This window comes from Anolis sagrei, chromosome Y, assembly GCF_037176765.1.
Source record: "Anolis sagrei isolate rAnoSag1 chromosome Y, rAnoSag1.mat, whole genome shotgun sequence".
Taxonomy (NCBI): domain Eukaryota; kingdom Metazoa; phylum Chordata; class Lepidosauria; order Squamata; family Dactyloidae; genus Anolis; species Anolis sagrei.
Window position 1 is genome coordinate 71,256,871 of NC_090035.1, and position 22,169 is coordinate 71,279,039.

The 22,169-nt window shown below is 44.3% G+C and overlaps 1 protein-coding gene across 1 annotated transcript in view; it reads right to left on the reverse strand.

Annotated features, from left to right (window-relative positions):
* LOC137095192 (numb-like protein) overlaps window positions 1-22,169 on the reverse strand; it is a 53,895-nt gene that overhangs the window by 6,454 nt on the left and 25,272 nt on the right. Inside the window, exons 2-8 of the mRNA XM_067461569.1 lie at window positions 14,427-14,569; window positions 11,199-11,273; window positions 10,120-10,194; window positions 8,633-8,773; window positions 7,276-7,474; window positions 4,485-4,766; window positions 821-994 (exon numbers count right to left, since the gene is read on the reverse strand). Of these exons, the coding sequence (XP_067317670.1) occupies window positions 821-994; window positions 4,485-4,766; window positions 7,276-7,474; window positions 8,633-8,773; window positions 10,120-10,194; window positions 11,199-11,273; window positions 14,427-14,552 (1,072 nt within the window). The 5' untranslated portion in view covers window positions 14,553-14,569. The remainder of the gene's footprint in view (window positions 1-820; window positions 995-4,484; window positions 4,767-7,275; window positions 7,475-8,632; window positions 8,774-10,119; window positions 10,195-11,198; window positions 11,274-14,426; window positions 14,570-22,169) is intronic.

A 22,169-nucleotide genomic window follows, 5' to 3' on the forward strand; every position in this document is an offset into this window, starting at 1 on the left:
TATTATTTCTCTGTTATTATTGCATTATTATAAATGTAATAATAGAGTAAAATAATAAATGTAAATATTATTTTACTCTATTTATTATTATTACCTTTATTATTTTACTTGATGTATTATTATTGTTACATTTATTATTTTATTATTACTGTTATTATTACATTTATTATTTTACTCGATATATAATTACTGTTACATTTATTATTTTACTCTATTATTATTACATTTATTGTTTTACTCTATAATTATTGTTATTATTTTTATTATTTTCCTCTCTTTATTATGACTGGTAGGATATGTAAGCACGTTTACATTGAAGAAGGTTAGAATAATGGTTTAATCAGAGTTGAACAGTCTTATCTTAAATTATAATTTTATGTAAATATTCAAAAACATTGAACCTACGGATGCCTCAATTAGTGTAATTTTATTGGTATCTATTTTTATTTTGAAATTTACCCGTAGCGGCTGCATTTCCCACCCTCGGCTTATACTCGAGTCAATATGTTTTCCCAGTTTTTGGTGGTGAAATTAGGTGCCTCGGCTTATATTCGGGTCGGCTTATACTCGAGTATATACGAGTAAATTAGAGATGACGTCCCTCAAATAGGATCTCTAGATACTCCTAAAGTAGCTTCCCCTTTGGCTTTGGCTCAGCACTAATGCGAATCTGATGCGCACCCTAATTTTAGCAAGATCGTTTAGCCAAAAAAGGTGAGTGTTAAGATTCAAGTAAATACAACACAATATGTCTCTCTAAGGTAGGACATAACTTGAACTCCCCCTCCCCCCCAAAAAAAGATACCATGGATAAGCATACCTGTGCCTCCCCCTTCTGTGGGCACTGTGGCAGTGGGGTGGGCAAGGGGGCCACCGAGAGGTCCAGCGCTGCTGGGGGGCTCGCCAGCCGGCTGAGTGAGTGAGGCATCGATCTGGCTGCAGAGGGCAGTGATGCCATCAGAATCTCCATTGGGTGTGGATTCGAGTTCTATTACTGGAAGAAGGAACAAAAGAAAGAAAGAATTCATAAAGAAGCCTTTAAAGAACATGTATCAAGGTCGATGGGCCGTATCTTGGGTATGATCCTGGATTCATCGCTGAGCTTGGATCCCCAAGTTTTGGCGGTGACCAGGGGAACATTTGCATAGTTAAAGCTTGTGCGCCAGCTGTGCCCGTACCTTGGGAAGTCTGACTTGGCCACGGTAGTCCATGCTCTGGTTACATCCCATATAGACTACTGCAGAGGTCCTCAAACTACGGCCCACGGGCCACATGCAGCCCGCCGAGGGCATTTATCTGGCCCACCGAGGGGATGGACCTCATGCGAAGCCCCTTGCCGCTTCCATTGCTTGCAGGCAAGGGGATTGGCCCTGGCAAGTGATGAGGGGCTTTGCGTGAGGACAAGCCACACGGTGCAGCTTACCTGGCTTGTGCTGCCCCTCGTGCGAGCCAGGAAAGGGAGGCTGCACTGAGCGGAGCCCCTCGCCAGGCCCAATCCCCTCGCTGGCAAGCAATGGAAACGGCGATGGGCTCCGCACGGTGCAGCCTTCCTTTCCTGGCTCGCACGAGGCGCAGTGCAAGCCAGGTTAGTTGCACCATGCGACTTGGCCTTGTGTGAAGCCCCTCGCCACTTCCATTGCTTGCAGGCGAGGGGATTGGCCCTGGCAAGTGGTGAGGGGCTTTGCGCGAGGACAAACCGTGCGGTGCAGCTTACCTGGCTTGCGTTGCCCCTCATACGAGCCAGGAAAGGGAGGCTGCACTGAGCGGAGCCCCTCGCCAGGCCCAATCCTCTCGCTGGCAAGCAATGGAAGTGGTGACGGGCTCCGCACAATGCAGCCTCCCTTTCCTGGCTCACATGAAGGGCAGTGCAAGCCAGGTAAGCTGCACCATGCGGCTTGGCCTCATGTGAAGCCCCTCGCCGCTTCCATTGCTTGCAGGCGAGGGGATTGGGCTTGACGCGCGGTGCAGCTTACCTGGCTTGTGCTGCCTCTCGTGCAAGCCAGGCAAATGAGGCTGCACCGCGTGGCTTGGCATCAGACAAAGCCCCTTGCTGCTTGCCATGCCCAATCCCCTTGCCTGGCTCGTGCCCCTCACATAAGCCAGGCGAGGAGGCTGGACCGCGCTGCCTGGCATCTCATGAAGCCCCTCACCACTTCCACTGCTTGCCAGGCCACACGGTGCAGCGTTCGCTAGTTGCCAACCCGGGTGCAAGCCTTCCCTCTGGATCCAGGGCCAGACCCCTCCAGGATGATCTTCAATGGCAGGTAAGCTATACATCCCAGCATCTCCCAAATACCAATGTCTATTTTCCCCAAGCCTCTCCAGTATTTATTGTTGGTCATGGGAGTTCTGTATACCAAGTTTGGTTCAATTTCATAGTTGGAGTTCAGAATGCTCTTGGTTGGCAGGGGTATTCATCTCAGCAACTCCCAAATGCCAAAGTCCATTTTCCTCAAGCCTCTCCAGTATTTTCTGTTGGTGATGGGAGTTCAGCTGATAGGCTGATCAGTAAACATATTCATGGGTTCCCTGCTGTTATATTAAGACTGTTACCCATGCTGTGACATGCTTGAAGTCAAAATTTCATTTATTTGTAATGAGAAATAAATATTTCACAGTGTATAATTACATATTGTTTTGTGATTAATCACTATGCCTTATGTTCAGATTGTAACAATGAAAATGCATCCTGCATATCAGATATTTACATTACGATTCATAACAGTAGCAAAATAAGATATGTGCAGTGTGCATAGGAATTTGATAGTCCGGCCCTCCAACTATCTGAGGGACAGTAAACTGGTTCCCTGTTTAAAAAGTTTGAAGACCCCTGGACTACTGCAACGTGATCTACGTGGGGCTGCCTTTGAAGACTGTCTGGAAGCTTCAAATGGTCCAACGGATGGCAGCCAGATTGTTAACAAGAGCGGCGTTCAGGGAGCATATAACTCCTCTGCTGCACCAGCTCCACTGGCTGCCAATCTGCTACCGGGCACAATTCAAAGTGCTGGTTTTAGCCTATAAAGCCCTAAACGGTTCTGGCCCTACTTACATGTCCGAACGCATCTCCCCTTATGAACCATCTAGGACTTTAAGATTGTCTGGGGAGGCCCTGCTCTCGATCCCGCCTTCATCACAAGTACATTTGGCAGGGACGAGAGACAAGGCCTTCTCAGTGGTGGCCCCTCGGCTATGGAACACCCTCCCTAAAGATATCAGATTGGCTCCCTCCCTTTTAAAATTTTAAAAGAGAGTCAAGACTTGGCTCTTTGAGCAGACATTTCCAAATACAGTGTAATAGACATAGGAAAACTGAATGGTTGAATAATGTGATTGGACAATGTTCATGTTTTTATAGATTTTGTTATGGTTTTATTATCAGAATGTTTTTATTGTATTGAAATTGTATTTTATGTCTTGGTACCAATTGTGAACCGCCCTGAGTCACCTGTGGGCTATTTACAGTATTTGTATACTGCTTTTCTCACCCCGAGGGGGACTCAAAGCGGTTTACACGTAAGTAATGGCAAAAATTCAATGCCAGTACAAACAATTACAATTATACACTACAATTAGACATAAATTAAATTAAAAAATACATCCATGAGAAATAAAACAATCATTAAAACAATAAAATAGCTTATCTGTGTTGTCTGACATGGTTGTTAGAGTGGTCCAAGATTTCCATGTTCTGAAAGAATATGTAAAGACCTCCCAACACAGGATTCCCTCATGTAGGAAGCAGCCAGGCTTTAATACTGCAAGGCTATTCAATGCTAATCAAGTTGGCCAATTACAACATTCACACTTGCCTCAAGCAGACGAGAGTTCTTTCTCCCACCCTGGACATTCCACAGATATATAAACTTCACTTGCCTAGTTTCCAGCAGACCTGAGCATGCCTGCCTTAAATGTTTCATGTTTTATTTAATTGTATTTTTAAATTGTTTTCATTTTATGTTCTGTTTTTAGGCATCTTGTGCCATTTGTAAGCCACCCCGAGTCCCTTCAGGGAGATGGTGTTTGGGTACAAGAATAAAGTTCTTGTTGTTATTGTTATTATTATTTGATATACAACAAGATTGGTACACAGCAAATAGGATCATGTGTCGGGCACTTCCCAAGTGTCTATGACTATGTTGAGGAATAATGCATGCAGATCCAAATAGGGTGGCCTTTTGCAACTGATAGATGATAATTTTGTCAGAGCTGATTGTATTTAAGTGCAGGCCAAGGTCTTTAGGCACTGCACCCACTGGGACCACCTTTACTGGTTTGTGCCAGAGTCTTTGCAGCCTGGTCTTGAAATCCTCGTAATGTGTAAGCATTATTATTATTATTATTATTATTATTATTATTATTATTCCTGCATGTCAGAAGAAGGTTGTACTAGGTGGCCCGTGCAGTCCCTTCCATCTCTATCTCTATGAAATGCTGTGCATGTTTCGGGCAGAAGGAAGATCCTATTTCCTGATGATACTTGCCTGCATCTCCAGCTTGCCCCTTCCGCTGCAAAGTGGAGGGCAGTTCGTTCAGCCGCAAAGAGAGCTGCCTCTTGAAGGGGGAGTTCTTCTGGCTCAAGGTGGGGAAGCCCCGGAAAGAGCCTTGCCGCACCAGCTGCTCCAAGGGGGCATGGCGGCGAGGGATGGCGTGGGCACTCCCGACTTCGGCCTTCTCTTCCGGAGATGTGGCCCCTTGAGGCGGAGAGGCGCTGGCCGGCTGGGCAGGGGCCGGCGGAGGAGCGGCGGGCACAGCCACTGCTTCAGCTATTGGGAAAAGACACAACATTATCGGTGGGGGTAACTTTGGGGATGTCAACTTGGATTCCCCTCATCCACATGGGCAACCCTCCATGGGTCCCTCAGTTTCCTCCTTTGTTGATTAGTTTTATTTCCTATGTCCAGTTCTGGGCACCACAATTCAAGAAGGATATAGTCCAGCTGGAACCTGTCCAGAGAAGGGCAACCAAAAGGATCAAAGTTTTGGAAACCAAACCCTATGAGGAGTGGCATAAGGAGCTGGGTATGGTTTATCAGAAATGTTAAAAATTAACTAGGCATCTTAAATTACAAAAATGTGAGTCAAACACTGAAAGGGTTAAATGGGTGCAATGACTCAGCAAGGGTTAAATGACTCAGCAAAAGCTGCAGTTCAATATAAGCAGGTGTGCCTGTAGCTTAGTAGCCCTCAGTTTGTAGGCCTCACTATGAGAAGGCCTCAGTGTTAGTTCACCTCAGTGTGGGAGAGGCGTCAGTCTGAGAGAGCTCTCAGTCTGAGAAGGCCTCAGTGGGAGAAAGGCCTCAGTGGCGTTAGGCCTCAGTGTGAGTAGGACTAGTGTGTGAGAAGCTTTGGTGAGAGAAGTCAAGGGGTGGAGGCCATTGTGAATCAAGCACTGCAAGGGTTAAATGAATACAATGACTCAACAAAAGCTGCAGTTTAATATAAGCAGGTGTGCCTGTAGCTTAGTAGCCCTCAGTCTGAGAGAGGTCTCTGTGAGAGAAGGGCCTCAGCATGTTATAGGCCTCAGTATGAGTAGGCCTCAGTGTTAATTTGCCTCAGTGTGTGAGAGGCGTCAGTCTGAGAAAGGCCTCAGTGGAGTTAGGCCTCAGGGTTAGTAGGCCTCAGTGTGAGTAGGCCTAGTGTGTGAGAAGCTTTGCTGAGAGAAACCCCAGGTGGAAGGCCAATTTGTGTGAAGGCTGCTTTGTGTAAAAAGTTTTCCATTGGAGCTTGCGCAGGCGCAGATACTCCATATATGTGCATTCACAGAGTCCACGAATAAAAAAATTAACAATTAACTATGTAGGTATTTTTCATTACAAAAATGTGAGTCAAGCACTGCAAGGGTTAATTGGATACAATGACTCAGCAAAAGCTGCAGTTCAATATAAGCAGGTGTGCCTGTAGCTTAGTAGCCCTCAGTTTGTGAGAGGTCTCTGTGAGAGAAGGGCCTCGGTGTGTTAATAGGCCTCAGTATGAGTAGGCCTCAGTGTTAATTTGCCACTGGGAGAAAGGCTCAGTCTGAGAGAGCTCTCAGTGTGTGAAGGCCTCAGTGTGAGAAGACCTCAGTGTGAGTAGGCCTGGTGTGTGAGAAGCTTTGCTGAGAGAAACCTCAGGTTGAAGGCCATTGTGTGTGAATGCTACTGGGTGTAAAAATTTTCCATTGGAGCCTGCACAGGCACGGATACTCCATATGTGTGCATTCACAGAGTCCACCCTAAAAATTAACTACGTAGGTCTTTTTAATTACAAAAATGTGAATCAAGCACTGCAAGGGTTAAATGGATACTATGACTCAAAAAGTTTAATATAAGGTGTACCTGTAGCTTAGTAGCCCTCAGTCTGTGAAAGGTCTCTGTGGGAGAAGGGCCTCAGTGTGTTAGTAGGCCTCAGTATGAGTAGGCCTCAGTGTTAATTTGTCTCATTTTATATGGTAGTGTGAAAGGGGCCTTAGATGTCTCAGTAGCTAGTATAGCCCACAGTGAAGATTACTGGAAGCAGTAGTAAAGGTAAAGGTTTCCCTTCACATTAAGTCTAGTTGTGTCCGACTCTGGGGGATTATCATTACATTTATTACTTTACTCTTTTATTGTTATTGTTACATTTACATTATTTTACTCCTTTACTATTATTTTATTACATTTATTATTTCTATTATTGTTATTATTAAGGTAAAGGTAAAGGAGAGTCGCCCGAGGGCTGAGAAAAGCGGTATATAAATGGAGTAAATAAATAATAATAAATAAAGGTTTTCCCCTGACATTAAGTTGTGTCTGACTCTTGAGGGTTGGTGCTCATCTCCATTTCTAAGCCGAAGAGCCGGTGTTGTCCTTAGATACCTTCAAGGTCATGTGGCCGGCATGACTGCATGGCGCGCTGTTTACCAGAGCAGTACCTATTGATCTACTCACATCTGCATGTTTTTAAACTGCTAGGTTGGCAAAAGCTGGGGCTAACAGTGGGAGCTCACCCTGCTCCCCAGATTCAAACCACCGACCTTTTGGTCAGCAAGTTCAGCAGCTCAGCGGTTTAACCCATTGTGCCACCAGGGGCTCCTGGCAGCGGTAGTCCAACACAATCTGGAAGACATTTTAATTTCCAGTCCTACCATTATATACATTGGAAGAAGGGGGAAAAAAACACCTGCAGAACTGCGGCATGAGCAAAGCAATCTGTGAAATGTTTTGCTCAGCCCTAAAGGAATGGGAACCTCAGGCTAGCGATCCAGCGTTTTGTTTGGATGTGGACATTCACACCAGTCATATCCAGAGCTCCTACCTTTCTTCCTCTCCTGTGGAGGACGGGCCCCCGAGGGCCGTGTGGCAGCGGGGCCCGTCAGGCGGAAGGACCCTTCTCGGGCGAAGCTGGTGCGAGTGGCATCGAAAGAGGCCGTCACGCCACACTCCTTCTCCCGCTTCTGCTTGCGCTCCAGACAGGCAGCAAAGGCGCAACCTACAGCATGGCTCAAGCGCTCCCCCTGGGTTGTGTGCAAAGAGAGGAAAAGGAGGAGACAGGAGTAAGCAATTGACAGTCCTACACAGAGGTGCAGCTGGCATTTGGGTTCCAGGCGCATTATTTTTGCACCACCAATCAATTGGGAACTTCAGCCAAGACAAAATGACTTTAGGTGACCTCCTTGTTCTACTTATCCAGGGCTACACCTGTTGAAGGTCTACACTAGGCATGGGCAAATTTTATCCCTTGGAGTGTTTTGGACTTCCACGATTCCTAACAGCCTCAGGCCCCTTCCTTTTCCCCCTCAGCCGCTTAAGCAGCCCTTGACTTAACAATAGATCTATACCCAAACACCAACGTTTCCTGGACTAACGGATCCATCTACTTGGCTAGCTAATATAGAGAGAAAATCATACCTTCTCACCTGGGAAACTGATCAGGACTTCTTAGTTAATAGGCGTGTTGACCTTCGTAAATCCTCCTGTGAAGCTCTATGTTGATGGAACATATATCTCCTATCTAACTGCTCATTAGTCTATCTACCTGGAGTTTCATTTTCATCCTCTGAGCTCGGATCTGTTATTGACCTTGCTTCCCAAGAAGGTGCCCGAGGTTGTTAGGAATTGTGGGAGTTGAAGTCCAAAACACTCAAAGGGAAGAAATTTGCCCATTGCTGATCTACACTGTAGGACTAATACAGTTTGACACCACAGCTGCCATGGATCAATGGTATCAAAGCATGGGAGTTGTAGTTTTACAAGGTATGTAGTTGTCTCCACCAAACAGTGCAGGCACCAAACTACAAATTCCAGGATTCCAAAGAAAGGAAGTTCAACTGGTGTAAACCCAGTGTGCATCTACACTGCTAAATTAATACAGTTTGACCCCATCTGAACTCATGTGGCTCAATACTATATAATCATGGGAATTATAGTTTTTCAGAGTCTTCAGCCTTCTCTGCCAAAGAGCGCTAATGCTTCACCAAATCACATCTCCCAGGATTCCATGAAAGCGGGATGACAGGGGATTCATTGGGACAGTTGAAGGGCCACTTGATGGCCACTTGATCTCCACCCCAGTTGTAAAGGCAAGATGCCATGGGAGCATTTGTGGCTCAAATATGCACATAGTCTCCCACATACAAAACATATTCTCCTCCATCTATGCATTCAGTACCCACCGAGTCTTTCAATGCAAGGAAACAGTGGCAGATCCAACGACGGGTGGTACCATCGCGGCAAATGTAGGAAAAGGCTTTGTCAAAGTTGCGATCTGGAGCACAGAAGGACACCTTCTCAATAGTTTGGTCCACAATCAGATCCTGAAAGAGCAGAGAATGAGACAACAATTTTTTTTCCAGTTTCAAGAGCAAACATTTCTAGCTAGATAGAAAAGTATCATTATTATTGACACAAAAACACAGTATGTCACAGCAAATGAGATCTATATGCTGTATTTCGTATCACAAAATCACAAGTTGAACACTTCCCTAGTTTCTAGGACTGTGTGATGTATTTTCAGATGCATGCCGATCCAAGTAAGGTGGCCTTTTGTAGTTGGCAAATCGTGATTTTGTCAATGTTTATTGTTTCCAAATGCCAACTGAGATCTTTTGCCACGGCACCCAGTGCGCCAATGACCACTGGGACCACCTGTACTGGTTGATGCCAGAGCCTTTGCAGTTTGATATTGAGGTCCTGATAACGGCTGAGTTTTTCCTGTTATTTTTCCTCAATGCGACTGTCACCCGATATGGCGACATCAATAATCCAAACTTTTTTCTTTTCCGCAATCGTGATGTCTGGTGTATTGTGTTCCAAAATTTTGTCAGTCTGGATTCGAAAGTCCCACAGTATTTTTGCATGTTCATTTTCCACTACCTTTGTAGGTTTATGATCCCACCAATTCTTTACTACTGGCAGGTGGTACCTGTGACCTAAATTCCAGTGAATCATTTGGACCACAGAGTTGTGCCTCTGTTTGTAGTCTGACTGCAATTTTCTTGCAGCAGCCAAGGATATGATCAATGGTTTCAACACCTTCCTTACACAGTCTGCATTTTGGGTCATCAGCTGATTTTTCAATCTTGCCTTAATTGCATTGGTTCTGATGGCTTGCTCTTGGGCCAAGAATCAGGCTTTCTGTCTCCTTCTTCAGGGTTCCATTCATGAGCCATAACCAGGTCTTCTCCTTATCAACTTTTCCTTCAATTTTGTCAAGGAACCACCCATGCAATGCTTTGTGGTGCCAACTGTCAGCTCTGGCTTGGAGTGCAGTTTTCTTGTACCGGTTCTTTGTCTGCTGTGCTTTGAGAAGTTTCCGATTATTGACTTCAATTAAGGCAGGTTCTTGGCTTTCCTTTACATATTCTGCCAGGGCATGTTTTTCTTCTTCGACTGCTTGCTTTACTTGTAAAAGTCCCCTGCCACCAGACTTTCTAGGCAGATTATTATTATTATTATTATTATTATTATTATTATTTACACAACAAGATTAGTACACAGCAAGCACTATGCTGGCTTTTGTATTCGATAACACATTGGACATTTCCCAAGTGTCTAGGACTGTGTGATGTATCGGCAAATAATGTGTGCAGTTCCACCCGCCTCTGCCTCCCCAATTTCCTACATTGGTCCTATTTTCTGACCATTTCCATAGGATTCCTACCTTGGTTTTGTCGTCCACAACCCGCAGCCCATCAGCCGAGACCCAGAGAACAGACTTCACAGATTTGCGACCACTCTGTAAGAGCCAAGAAAATAAAAAGTTGCAAGAGTTGTTTGTTCAGATCACATAAACTTTGTAAAAAGGAAAAACTTCGAACAGGATACAAGAGGAAGAGCATTCTGGGGAGGAAGAAAAATGCAGGGCCTTTGCATTGCGACATTCAGAAGGACTTCGAGCACAGGCCTTGTTGTTGCTGTCATTGTTCGTACATTGCTTTTTCTCACTAAAATAGTGTTTCCCAATCTGGGGGTCAGGACCCCTGGGGTGGTTGTGAGAGGGCTTTCAGAGGGGTCATGAAAGACCATCAAGAAATATAGTACTGTGGGTTCTGTGTGGGAAGTTTGGCCTAATTCTATCGTTGGTGGGGTTCTGAATGCTCTTTGATTGTAGGTAACCTATAAATCCCAGCAACTACAACTCCCAAATGTCAAGGTCTATTTTCCCCAAACTCTACCAATGTTTACATTTGGTCATACTGAGGATTCATGCCATGTTTGGTCCAGGTCCATCATTGTTTGAGCCCACAGTGCACTCTGGGTGTAGGTGAACTATAAATCTAAAACTCAAGGTCAATGCCCACCAAACCCTTCCAGTATTTTCTGTTGGTCATGGGAGTTCTGTGTAAAAGGTTGGTTCAATTCCATCATTGGTGGAGTTCAGAATGCTCTTTGATTGTAGGTTAACTATAAATTCCAGCAGCTACAACTCCCAAATGACAAAATCAATCCCACCAATATTCAAATATGGGCGGATTGGGTATTTGTGCCAAATTTGGTCCAGTGAATGAAAATACATCCTGCTTATCAGATATTTACATGACAATGCATAACAGTAGCATAATTACGGTTACAAAGTAGCAATGAATATAATGTTATGGTTGGGGGTCACCACAACATGAGGAACTGTATTAAGGGGTCACGGCATTAGGAAGGTCGAGAAAGACTGCTCTTAAAAGACTCACAGTAAAATCAATACAATATATAACCCACCCACCCCAAACTTGGAAGCCCCCAACTCACCGCCTTCAACTTCTTCACAGCTTCTTCGCAAACGTGCATTCCCCGGGACTCCTCCACTTCTGCATGGCCAAGGTACTATGGAGAGGAACAAGTTGGAAGAAAAAGTCAGCACAAGCTTTTCACACTTGGAAGCTCTCCCTACTGGTCAGTAGCACTACAGTTTGAGATGGGGAAAACAAGGATCACACTTCCCAGCATGTTAGAGCCATACAGCTTAAAGCGGAAGGCTTAACTCCAGCTCATGATTCAAGTCCGAACTTGAATCAGGAGTTACGAGCCCTTATTGTTGCTAGGGATTCAGTGGGCATTCTGCTCACAGAATCATAGAAATATCAAACCACCAGAGGTGGAAGGAGCCTCATAGGCCATCGAATCCAGAGAAGGAGACTTCACAACCTTTTTAGGTAATTGGTTCCATTGTCCAACATTTCCAAACGTTTAAGGTTCCTTCTAATACCCAATCCAAATTGATCCTCCTGTGATTTGAAACTATCAATCCTGGTCTGACCTTTCAGGGTATCGGAATTTTGTGGGAGACCTCCAGAAGATGGAGAGTCTGTGTCAGAAATATTAAAAATTAACTTTGTTGTTCATTTGTTCAGTCGCTTCCGACTCTTCGTGACCTCATGGACCAGCCCACGCCAGAGCTCCCTGTCGGCTGTCACCACCCCCAGCTCCTTCAAGGTCAAACCAATCACTTGAAGGATACCATCCATCCATCTTGCCCTTGGTTGGCCCCTCTTCCTTTTTCCTTCCTTTCCCCCCAGTATCACTGTCTTCTCCAAGCTTTCCTGTCTTCTTATAATGTGGCCAAAGTCCTTCATCTTTGCCTCTAATATCCTTCCCTCCAGTGAGCAGCCAGACTTTATTTTCTGGAGTATGGACTGGTTGGATCTTCTTGCGGACCAAAGCACTCTCCGAATTTTCCTCCAACACCACAGTTCAAAAGCATCTCTCTTCCTTCGCTCAGCCTTCCTTATGATCAGCCACCACCAGAAAGGACAGAGAGGTTAATCTATGCTGATGATCGTGCAATCATCACTTAAGTAGGGACCCTTGAAATGGTTGAAAAGAAAAGCTCTCTGAAGCTTTAGGTGCTCTTACTGCCTATTACAGGGAAAACCAGCTGATTCCTAATCCATCTAAAATGCAGACATGTGCTTTTCAATGTATTGTCGAAGGCTTTCATGGCTGGAATCACTAGGTTCTTGTGGGTTTTTTCGGGCTATAGGGCCATGTTCTAGAGGCATTTCTCCTGATGTTTCGCCTGCATCTATGGCAAGCATCCTCAGAGGTAGTGAGGTCTGTTGGAAATAGGACAATGGGTTTATATATCTGTGGAATGGCTGGGGTGGGGCAAAGAGCTCTTCTCTGCTGGAGCTAGGTGTGAATGTTTCAACTGACCACCTTCATTAGCATTTGAAGTGGCACATCTTAACACCTCTCAACAAAAGATTTTCCCAGGCTCAGGCAGGCCTTCAAATGCTAATGAAGGTGGTCAGTTGAAACATTCACACCTAGCTCCAGCAGAGAAGAGCTCTTTGCCCCACCCCAGCCATTCCACAGATATATAAACCCATTGTCCTATTTCCAACAGACCTCACTACCTCTGAGGATGCTTGCCATAGATGCAGGCGAAACGTCAGGAGAAATGCCTCTAGAACATGGTCCTATAGCCCGAAAAAAACCCTACAAGAACCTAAGTGCTTTTCATCTTAAGAATGGACAAGCATCTTGAGCTCTGAGGATTACCGGGGAGGGAATCCCACTAGAGCATTGCAGCACACCAAAATACTTGGGAGTTACTCTGGACTGTGCTCTGCCTTACAAGAAGCATTGCCTGACTATCAAAAAGAAAAAGTGGGCCCTAGAAATAATATCATATGATTGGCACAACCTGGGGGTCACAACTAGACACAGTGAAGACATCTATCCTTTTGGGCTCCAAATACACTTCTTTTATTTCTACCTCATCCAGGGTTTTATCATTTTACTTTGTCTATCTGGCCCGCACATTCAATTTTATATTTGATAACTTTGTTTTGTCTACTCTATTTTGCTACTGTATGTATGTTATTGTGATGTGATTTTTGTTGTTTGCATATTGTATTTTATTTTGCTATGTTGTATCTTTGGGCTTGGCCTCATGTTAGCTGCCCTGAGTCGCCCTTGGGGAGATGGTGGCGGGGTATAAATAAAGATTATTATTGTTGTTGTTGTTGCACTTTGCTACTCTGCTGCTGAATACGCATGTCCAGTGTGGAATACAACTCACAATGTTAAAACAGTGGATGTGACTCTTAATGAGACATGCTGCATTATCACAGGATGCCTACACTCAACACTGCTGGAGAAACCTACAAAACTCTATACGGTTCCGGTCCAAAACCGCTGGAGAAACCTACAAAACCCTATACAGTTCCAACCCAGTTTACCTGTCCAAACATGTTCTCCCCTATGAACCATCAAGGCTGCTAAGATCTTCTGGAGAGGCCCTGCTCTTGGTCCCGCCACTCTTGCAGTCAGAGAGACAGGGCCTTCTCTGTGGTGGCCACCCAGCTATGGAACTCTCTCCTGAATGAAATTAGATCTGCCCCCTCCCTCCTGCCCTTTTGGAAACTAGTGAAATCATGGCTATGGAATGAGGCATTCCCAGAATGATGGCTGAGACCAGCAATTGACCAGAGTTATTGACCACATGATGCAGACTGAGTTGGACATGATTTTATCTTGGAGAATTGGATTAGATGTATTTTATCCTATATGTATTTTAATTCACTGTTGATGTATGTTGTTAGATTGTTTTGATGTTTTAGACTATACTGTTAGCATTGAATCCTTGCTGTTAGCCAGTCTGAGTCTCTCTAGGGAGGTAGAGAAGATCGGGATATAAAAGTTTTAAATAAATAAATTAAATAATATTGTTTAGCCAGTACTGCACCACCTGCTATCCGTTGAGAAGTAGCAGCCAATAATGAAAGGACTAAATCTTGCTAAAAAACTTTTTGATAGAATAGGATTTTTCTCAGGGCTGCTAAAGGTGGCAGCAAACAACCACAACCCTAAGAAAAGTCAAGGCTTTGGGACTTAAAAAGAGCTTAACCTTCCAGAGTTTAGGGGCTGCCACTGAGAAGACTCTGCACAGTGCTGGGGTCCAAGCCAGGCAGCCAGCCAATGGAAACCAAGTATATTCCCATATTCCTAATGAAGCAGTCGCCACTTGCTCACCCGCACAGGGAAGCTGCAGCGTCCTTTGCGCACGGCTTCTTCGTCTGCTTGCCACTGGTGAGGTCGACTCGCTTCCGGGACGTAGGCCGGCTTCTTGCGTCTCAGGCTCTGCCGCAGCTTGTTCATTGCTGCGCCCTGTGGGCCTGTGGATCGAAAATGGCACAGGTAAGCATTGCCAAAAACAGGGAGAGGATGGGGTGTCATATAGAAGAGATCGGCAGGAACCAAAAGCCTTCTAAGAATAAGTGTAGCCTAGAATTGAGAGTCCCTGTCTCTTGGAAGTCTGTGTGCAAAGAATCCCAAATAGGCAAAGGTCTGTCTATGGAAACGGAGACACATTTAGGACAGTTTCCCAATTTTTGGACTTATTTATTATTTATTTACAGTATTTATATTCCGCCCTTCTCATCCTGCATGGCGGATTACAATGCACATATACATGGCAAACATTCAATGCCAATTAGACATACAACATATATAGACAGACACAGAGGCAATTTAACATTCCAGCTTTTCTGGTTTCATGAGGGTATGCTCAATTCCAGCCACAGGGGGAGCTGTCGCTTCACCATCCATTTGTGACAGACTCCTTTGATGGAGTACTTCCTCATTCTTCTGCACGCTGCTGGAAGGTTTTATGGCATTGTAAATTAGTTAAATAGCCTCCCCGCATAAAGCAGTACCTAAATTTCCTACTTGACAGATGCGACTGTCTTTCAGGCTGCATAGGTGAAATTAGACAAGCCCCCACCCTAGCAGCTTTTAAGAAAAATCTAAAAACTTGGCTTTTCCTATGTTCTTTCGGAGAGTGACCACCCAACCCATTTATGTTAGTTTCCATCTACAGTTGTCCACACGATGCACTTTCCCCTACCCTTAATGAAGACCAAACCCCATTGCTCCTCCTTCTCGAGCCCCTCCTTTACAAATACACTTTTTTCTATTTCCTATCTCATCCAAGGTTTTAATGTTTTTATCATTTTATCTTGCACATTTGGCCCGCCCTATGTGATTTATTTTATTATGTCATTCTGTATTGTCTATTTTATTTTGTTACAATATGTATTTTGTTGTGTTTAATTTTCTGTTGTTTGTATTTTATCTCGTTATATTGGGGAGATGGTGGCGGGGTATAAAGAAAGATTATTATTATTATTATTATTATTATTATTATTATACTAGCCGTCCCCTGCCTCGCGTTGCTGTGGCCCACATGAGCGTTCTGTGTGAGAGATTTGGCCCAATTCTATCGTTGGTGGGGTTCAGAATGCTCTGTGATTGTTGGTGAACTTTAAATCCCAGCAACTACAACTCCCAAATGTCAAGATTCTATTTTCCCCAAACTCCACCAGTGTTCACATTTGGGCATATTGAGTATTTGTGTAGAGTTTGCTCCAGATCCATCATTGTTTGAGTCCACAGTGATCCCTGGATGTAGGTGAACTACAACTCCAAAACCAGAGGACACCCTTCCAGTATTTTCTGTTGGTCATGGGAGAACTGCGTGCCAAGTTTGGTTCAATTCCATGGTTGATGGGGTTCAGAATGCTCTTTGATTGTAGGTGAACTATAAATCCCAGCAACTACAACTCCCAAATGACAAAATCATTTTTTTGAGTGAAGGATATACATTGGGTTGATAGGTATCTTGTGTCCAAATTCGGTGTCAATTCATCCAGTGGTTTTTGAGTTCTGTTAATCCCACAAACGAACATTACATTTTTATTTATATAGACTAACTGTATCCACTGTGGCCAACCTTCCCTCTTTCTCTCCTTCTTTCCCTCTTTCCTTCACTCCCTCTTTCCTTCCTTCCCCCTTTTTCTTTCTCTTCTGTTGTCTCTCTTTTCTTCCTTTTCTCTTTCCTTCCCTCCCTCTTTCTCTACATCTTCCCCCCTTCCTTCTTTCCCTTTTTTTCTTTCCTTCTCTCCTTCCTTCTCTAACTTTCCTTCCTTCTCCTTTTTTCTTTCCCTCCCTCTTTCTCTCCTTTCTTCCTTCTCTACTTCTTTCCTTCCATGCTTCCTTATCCCTTTCTTTCTTTCCCTCCCTCCTTCTTTTCTTTCTTTCTTTCTTTCTTTCTTTCTTTTTTATTTTTTCTCCCCTTCCCTTCCCTCTTTCTTCCTGTATTGTCATTTAGTTTTTCGTCATTTAGCTTTTGGGGGCTTTTAAAGTCCCTTCTGCTGTGTTTTACAGTGTTTTTATGAGTGAAGGACATACATTGGGTTGTTAGGTATATTGTGTCCAAATTTGGTGTCAATTCGTCCAGTGGTTTTTGAGTTTGGATAATCCCACAAACGGACATTACATTTTTATTTATATAGATTATACGTCGACAGCAAGCTAGACTAATAGCCGGAAACTCACTCCAACCCGGGCTGGCTTCGAACTCATGACCTCTCTGTCAGTAGTGATTTAATGCAGCTGGCTACCAGCTAGTTGTGCCACAGCTCCCAGACTTCAACTCCCAGAATTCCTGACCATTGAGCAAGGCAGCTGAGGCATCTGGGAGCTGAAGTCCAAAGCATGTGGAAGATCAGCCTTTTGGGACTTCATTTACAATGCCATGTAACATCAAGATTATCTGCTCTGAACAGGATTATATGGAAGTGTAGACCAGGTATGGGCAAACTTTGCCCCCCCCCCCCGATGTTTTGGACTTCAACTCCCACAATTCCTGACAGCTTTAGACCCTTTCCTTTTCCCTTTCAGCCGCTTAAGTGGGGTTCCCCCTGTTTCCACTTCTTCTTCTTCTCATCTCCACTTCTGCAAACATGAGTTGGGAGACACATCTCCCCAATCTCCCCAGTTCCAAGATCAAAGGAGGACCAATGCAAGGGAAGCAAAGCGAAGAAGAGTTGTTTTTGCCGGATTTTGAGCAACCCCCCCCCCCCTCACTGCTTCGGCTTTGATCTCAGCCTCGCTGATGTAACTGGGACATCTCAATTTAAGATAAATCTCCCAACCCTTCAGAGCCCAGAAGAAGCCTGGCCTCAAACCGTCTGCTTCAGAATTCAATCCACTCGTCTTAAGGCATAGCAGATATAAGGCCAAATGGTTTGGGTGACTGGGAGACTATGACTGGGAGACCCGGGTTCGAATCCAGGGAAGCCCACTGGGGTTGGGTCTACACTATTATATAATCCAGCTTCTGAATCCAGATTATATGCTCTGACCTGGATAATTTGAGTCTACACTGCCATCTAATCCGGTAGCTACAACTACCGTGTCAGACTACACAAGAGATGCCATTGAAATCCACAAGCAAGTGGACAATTTCAACAGAAAGGGAGAAACCATGAAATTGAAGAAAATCTGGCTACCAGTATTTAAAAACTCTAAAATCATAACAGTAAATAAAGAACACTCAAAAACAGGGGAACTCCAGACAAGAAATAATCAGAGACAGCCAATCACCTCCCAAAAAAAAATATTCCCCAGGCAGTAAGAAGCCAGACCTTGAAACTGCTAGGCCCTTAAATACTAATCAAGGTGGCCAGTTGAAAAATTCACACCTACCTCCAGCAGACAAGAGTTCTTTCTCCCACCCTGGACATTCCACAGACATATAAACCCCATTTTCCTAGCTTCCAGCAGACCTCACAATTCCCGAGGATGCCTGCCATAGATTCAGGGGAAACGTCAAGAGAGAATGCTTCTGGAACATGGACATACAGCCCAGAAAAACACAATTGTAAGGGATTGGTTTAACATCCAGTTTGGCAATAAAGCTGAATAACAGTGTTGTGAAATGATGCATGTCTAAAAATGAGGTGTGACCAACATACAATGTTTGGAAAACTCTGCTATAGAATAGTCAAAGCTTATTTGGAATGCAGCATGAATTCTATGCAGAATTCTCTCACCGTAGAAAAAGCTATTCCCTATGCAAATAACTCAAGGGTAGGGTTGTTGTGAGTTCTCAATCTTCCTAATGCCACGACACCTTAATACAGTTTCTCATGTTGTGTTGATCTCCAACCATAACATTATTTTCATTGCTACTTCCTAATTTTAATTTTGCTACTGTTATGAATCTGATATGCAGGATGTATTTTCATTCACTGGACCAAATTTGGCACAAACACCCGATACACCCAAATTTGAATACTGGTGACGTGAGGGGATTGATTTGGGAGTTGTAGTTGCTGGGATTTATAGTTCACACCTTCAATCAAAGAGCACTCTGAACTGCACCAATGATGGAATTGATCCAAACTTGGCACACAGGACTCCCATGACCAACAGAAAATACCGGAAAGGTTTGGTGGGCATTGGCCTTCAGTTTTGGAGTTGTAGTTCAACTACCTCCAGAGAGCACTGTGAACTCAAACAATGATGGCTCTGGATCAAATTTGGCACAAATACTCAATATGCCCAGATGTGAACACTGGTGAAGTTTGGGGAAAATAGACCTTAGCATTTTTGAGTTGTTGTTGCTGAGATTTATAGTTCACCTACATCAAAGAGCATTCTGAACTCCACCAATGATGGAATTGAACCAAAGTTGGCACACAGAACTCCCATGACCAACAGAAAATACTGGAAGGGTTTGGTGGGTATTGACTTTGAGTTTTGGAGTTGTAGCTCACCTACAGTACTGGTGGGGGTAATTGATTTTATCATTTAGGAATTGTTGTTGCTGTGATTTATAGTTCATCTGCAATCAAAGAGCACTCTGAACTCAGCCCACAATGGATCTGCACCAAACTTGGCACACTACCTACATGGCCAGCATTGAATATTGGTGGAGTTGGGAGGAAGCTCTTTTTGAATTCTGGGAGTTGTAGTTCACCAATACCAAAAAGGAAGAGTAGGACAAGCTGAGAGATGTTCAGCCTTTTCTGTCAAAGTGGTTCCTAAGACCATCAGAAATATGGGCTTTGGCAACCCCTCTAAAACCTCCCTCACAACCCACCCCTCAGGTTGAGAAACACTGCCGTATAATAGGACACATACATACATTGTAATAATGAAATGTATGGGGACATAATATATTTCATGGAAAAATTCAATTTATGCATTTTTTTAAAGCAGCGCAGTGGGTTAAAGCAAACTGCTGAACTTGTTGACCGAAAGGTCACAGGTTCAAATCTGGGGAGCGGTGTGAGCACCCGCTGTTAGCCCCAGCTCCTGCCAACCTAGCAGTTCGAAAACATGCAAATGTGAGTAGAGAAATAGGTACTGTTACGGCGGGAAGGTAACCATGCTCCTTGCAGTCATGCCGGCCACATGACCTTGGAGGTGTCTATGGACAACGCTGACTCTTCGGCTTAGAAATAGAGATGAGCACCACACCCCAGAGTCGGACACAACTTTTTACCTAGGATTTATTTCTGATTTCACATTGATTAAGGTTTCTCATGACATGTATGTGGCACATATACACACTGCAGACGACACACCAACGTGTCGCGACACACAGATTGGAAAGCTCCATTCTAGATAGTTTTCCAAGACTTTCTCACAGACAGAAGAACATTCCTGAAATGACTCACGGATTCCTTTGAAAGGAAAATTAGTGAAGAATCACGTCTGTAGTGGCTCCCACTCCACCGCAGAATCTGAGGTCAGATAGCTCAACCGTGAGTAAGGGAGCCTTGGCCATCGCTTCAGCCAGCTGCTGCTCGGCTATGTCTGAGCTGCAAGCCTGCAATCTCTTGCTTGCATCCTAGGCAAATTGCTCCAATTCCCAGCTTGGCTTCTGAGATCAATGGGATTGTGAGGCACGGAGTTTAGTCCTGTCTGCTGCATCCCACTGAGATTGTAAACCTTCTGAAAACATACTTCCCTCCTTGACATAAATTGCTAGCTTTGCACACTACTGGTGCTATAAGAAGGGAAAAGGAGGAAAGCAACCAAGGATGTGACTCGATTGAACCCAGAAATTGTTATTATTGCCTGCCTTGAAGTCGACTTCAGTTTAAGGTCACCCTAAAAATGACAACGAGACTCCAAGTTTTCCTATTCTCAACCATGCTGATCAGTTCTTGTAGATCAGCATTTCTTAACCTGGGGGTCAGGACCCTGGGGGGGGGTCACGGGGGGCGTCAGAGGGGTTGCCAAAAACCATCAGAAAACACAGTATTTTTCTGTTAGTTGTGGCGGTTCTGCATGAGAAGCTTGGCCCAATTTTCTCGTTGGTGGGATTCAGAATGCTCTGTGATTGTAGGTGAACTATAAATCCCAGCAACTACAACTCCCAAATGTCAAGCTCTATTTCCCCCAAACTCCACCACTGTTCACATTTGGGCATAGTATTTTCATAGTATTTGGGCATAGTATTTATATTCCAGTATTTTCTGTAGGTCATGTTGGCACACATGACATTGAGAAACATTGAGAAACATCAAATAGCATTCAGAACTCCACCAACGATGGAATTGAACCAACCTTGGCACAAGTTGGTTCAATTCCATCGTTGGTGGAGTTCAGAATGCTCTTTGATTGTAGCTGATCTATAAAACTCCCAAATGTCAAGCTCTATTTTCCCCAAACTCCACCAGAGTTCACATTTGGGCATACTGAGTATTTGTGCCAATATTTGGTCCAGATCCATCATTGTTTGAGCCCACAATGCTCTCTGGAGGTTGGTGAACTACAACTCTCAAACTCAAGGTCAATACCCACCAAACCCTTCCAGTATTTTCTGTAGGCCATGTGTGCCAAGGTTGGTTCAATTACATCATTGGTGGAGTTCAGAATGCTCTTTGATTGCAGTTGAACTATAAATCCCAGCAACTACAACTCCCAAATGTCAAGCACTGTTTCCCCAAAACTCCACCACTGTTCACATTGGGCATAGTGAGTATTTATGCCAATATCTGGTCCAGATCCACCATTGTTTGAGCCCACAGTGCTCTCTGGAGGTTGGTGAACTATAACTCCCAAACTCAAGGTCAATACCCACAAAATCCTTCCAGTATTTTCTTTAGGTCATGTTGGCAGACATGACATTGAGAAACATTGAGAAACATCAAAGAGCATTCTGAACTCCACCAACGATGGAATTGAACCAACCTTGGCACAAGTTGGTTCAATTCCATCATTGGAGTTCAGAATGTTCTTTGATTGTAGCTGAACTATAAATCCCAGCAACTACAACTCCCAAATGTCAAGCTCTATTTCCCCCAAACTCCACCACTGTTCACATTTGGGCATATTGAGTATTTATGCCAATATTTGGTCCAGATCCATCATTGTTTGAACCCACAGTGCTCTCTGGTGGTTGGTGAACTATAACTCCCAAACTCAAGGTCAATACCCACCAAAACCTTCCAGTATTTTCTGTAGGTCAAGTGTGCCAAGGTTGGTTCAATTCCATCACTGGTAGTTCAGAATGCTCTTTGATTGTAGCTGAACTATAAATCCCAGCAACTACAATTCCCAAATGTCAAGCTCTATTTCCCGCAAACTCCACCACTGTTCACATTTGGGCATACTGAGTATTTATGCCAATATTTGGTCCAGATCCACCATTGTTTGAGCCCACAGTGCTCTCTGGAGGTTGGTGAACTATAACTCCCAAACTCAAGGTCAATACCCACCAAACCCTTCCTACAATCAAAGAGCATTATGAACCCCACCAATGATAGAATTGGGCCAAACTTCCCACACAGAACCCCCATGACCAACAGAAAATACTGTGTTTTCTGATGGTCTCTGGCGTCCCCTTTGATTTCCCCTCGTGACCCCCCCCCCCCCCCCCCCAGGGATCCCAACCCCCAGGTTAAGAAACACTACCCT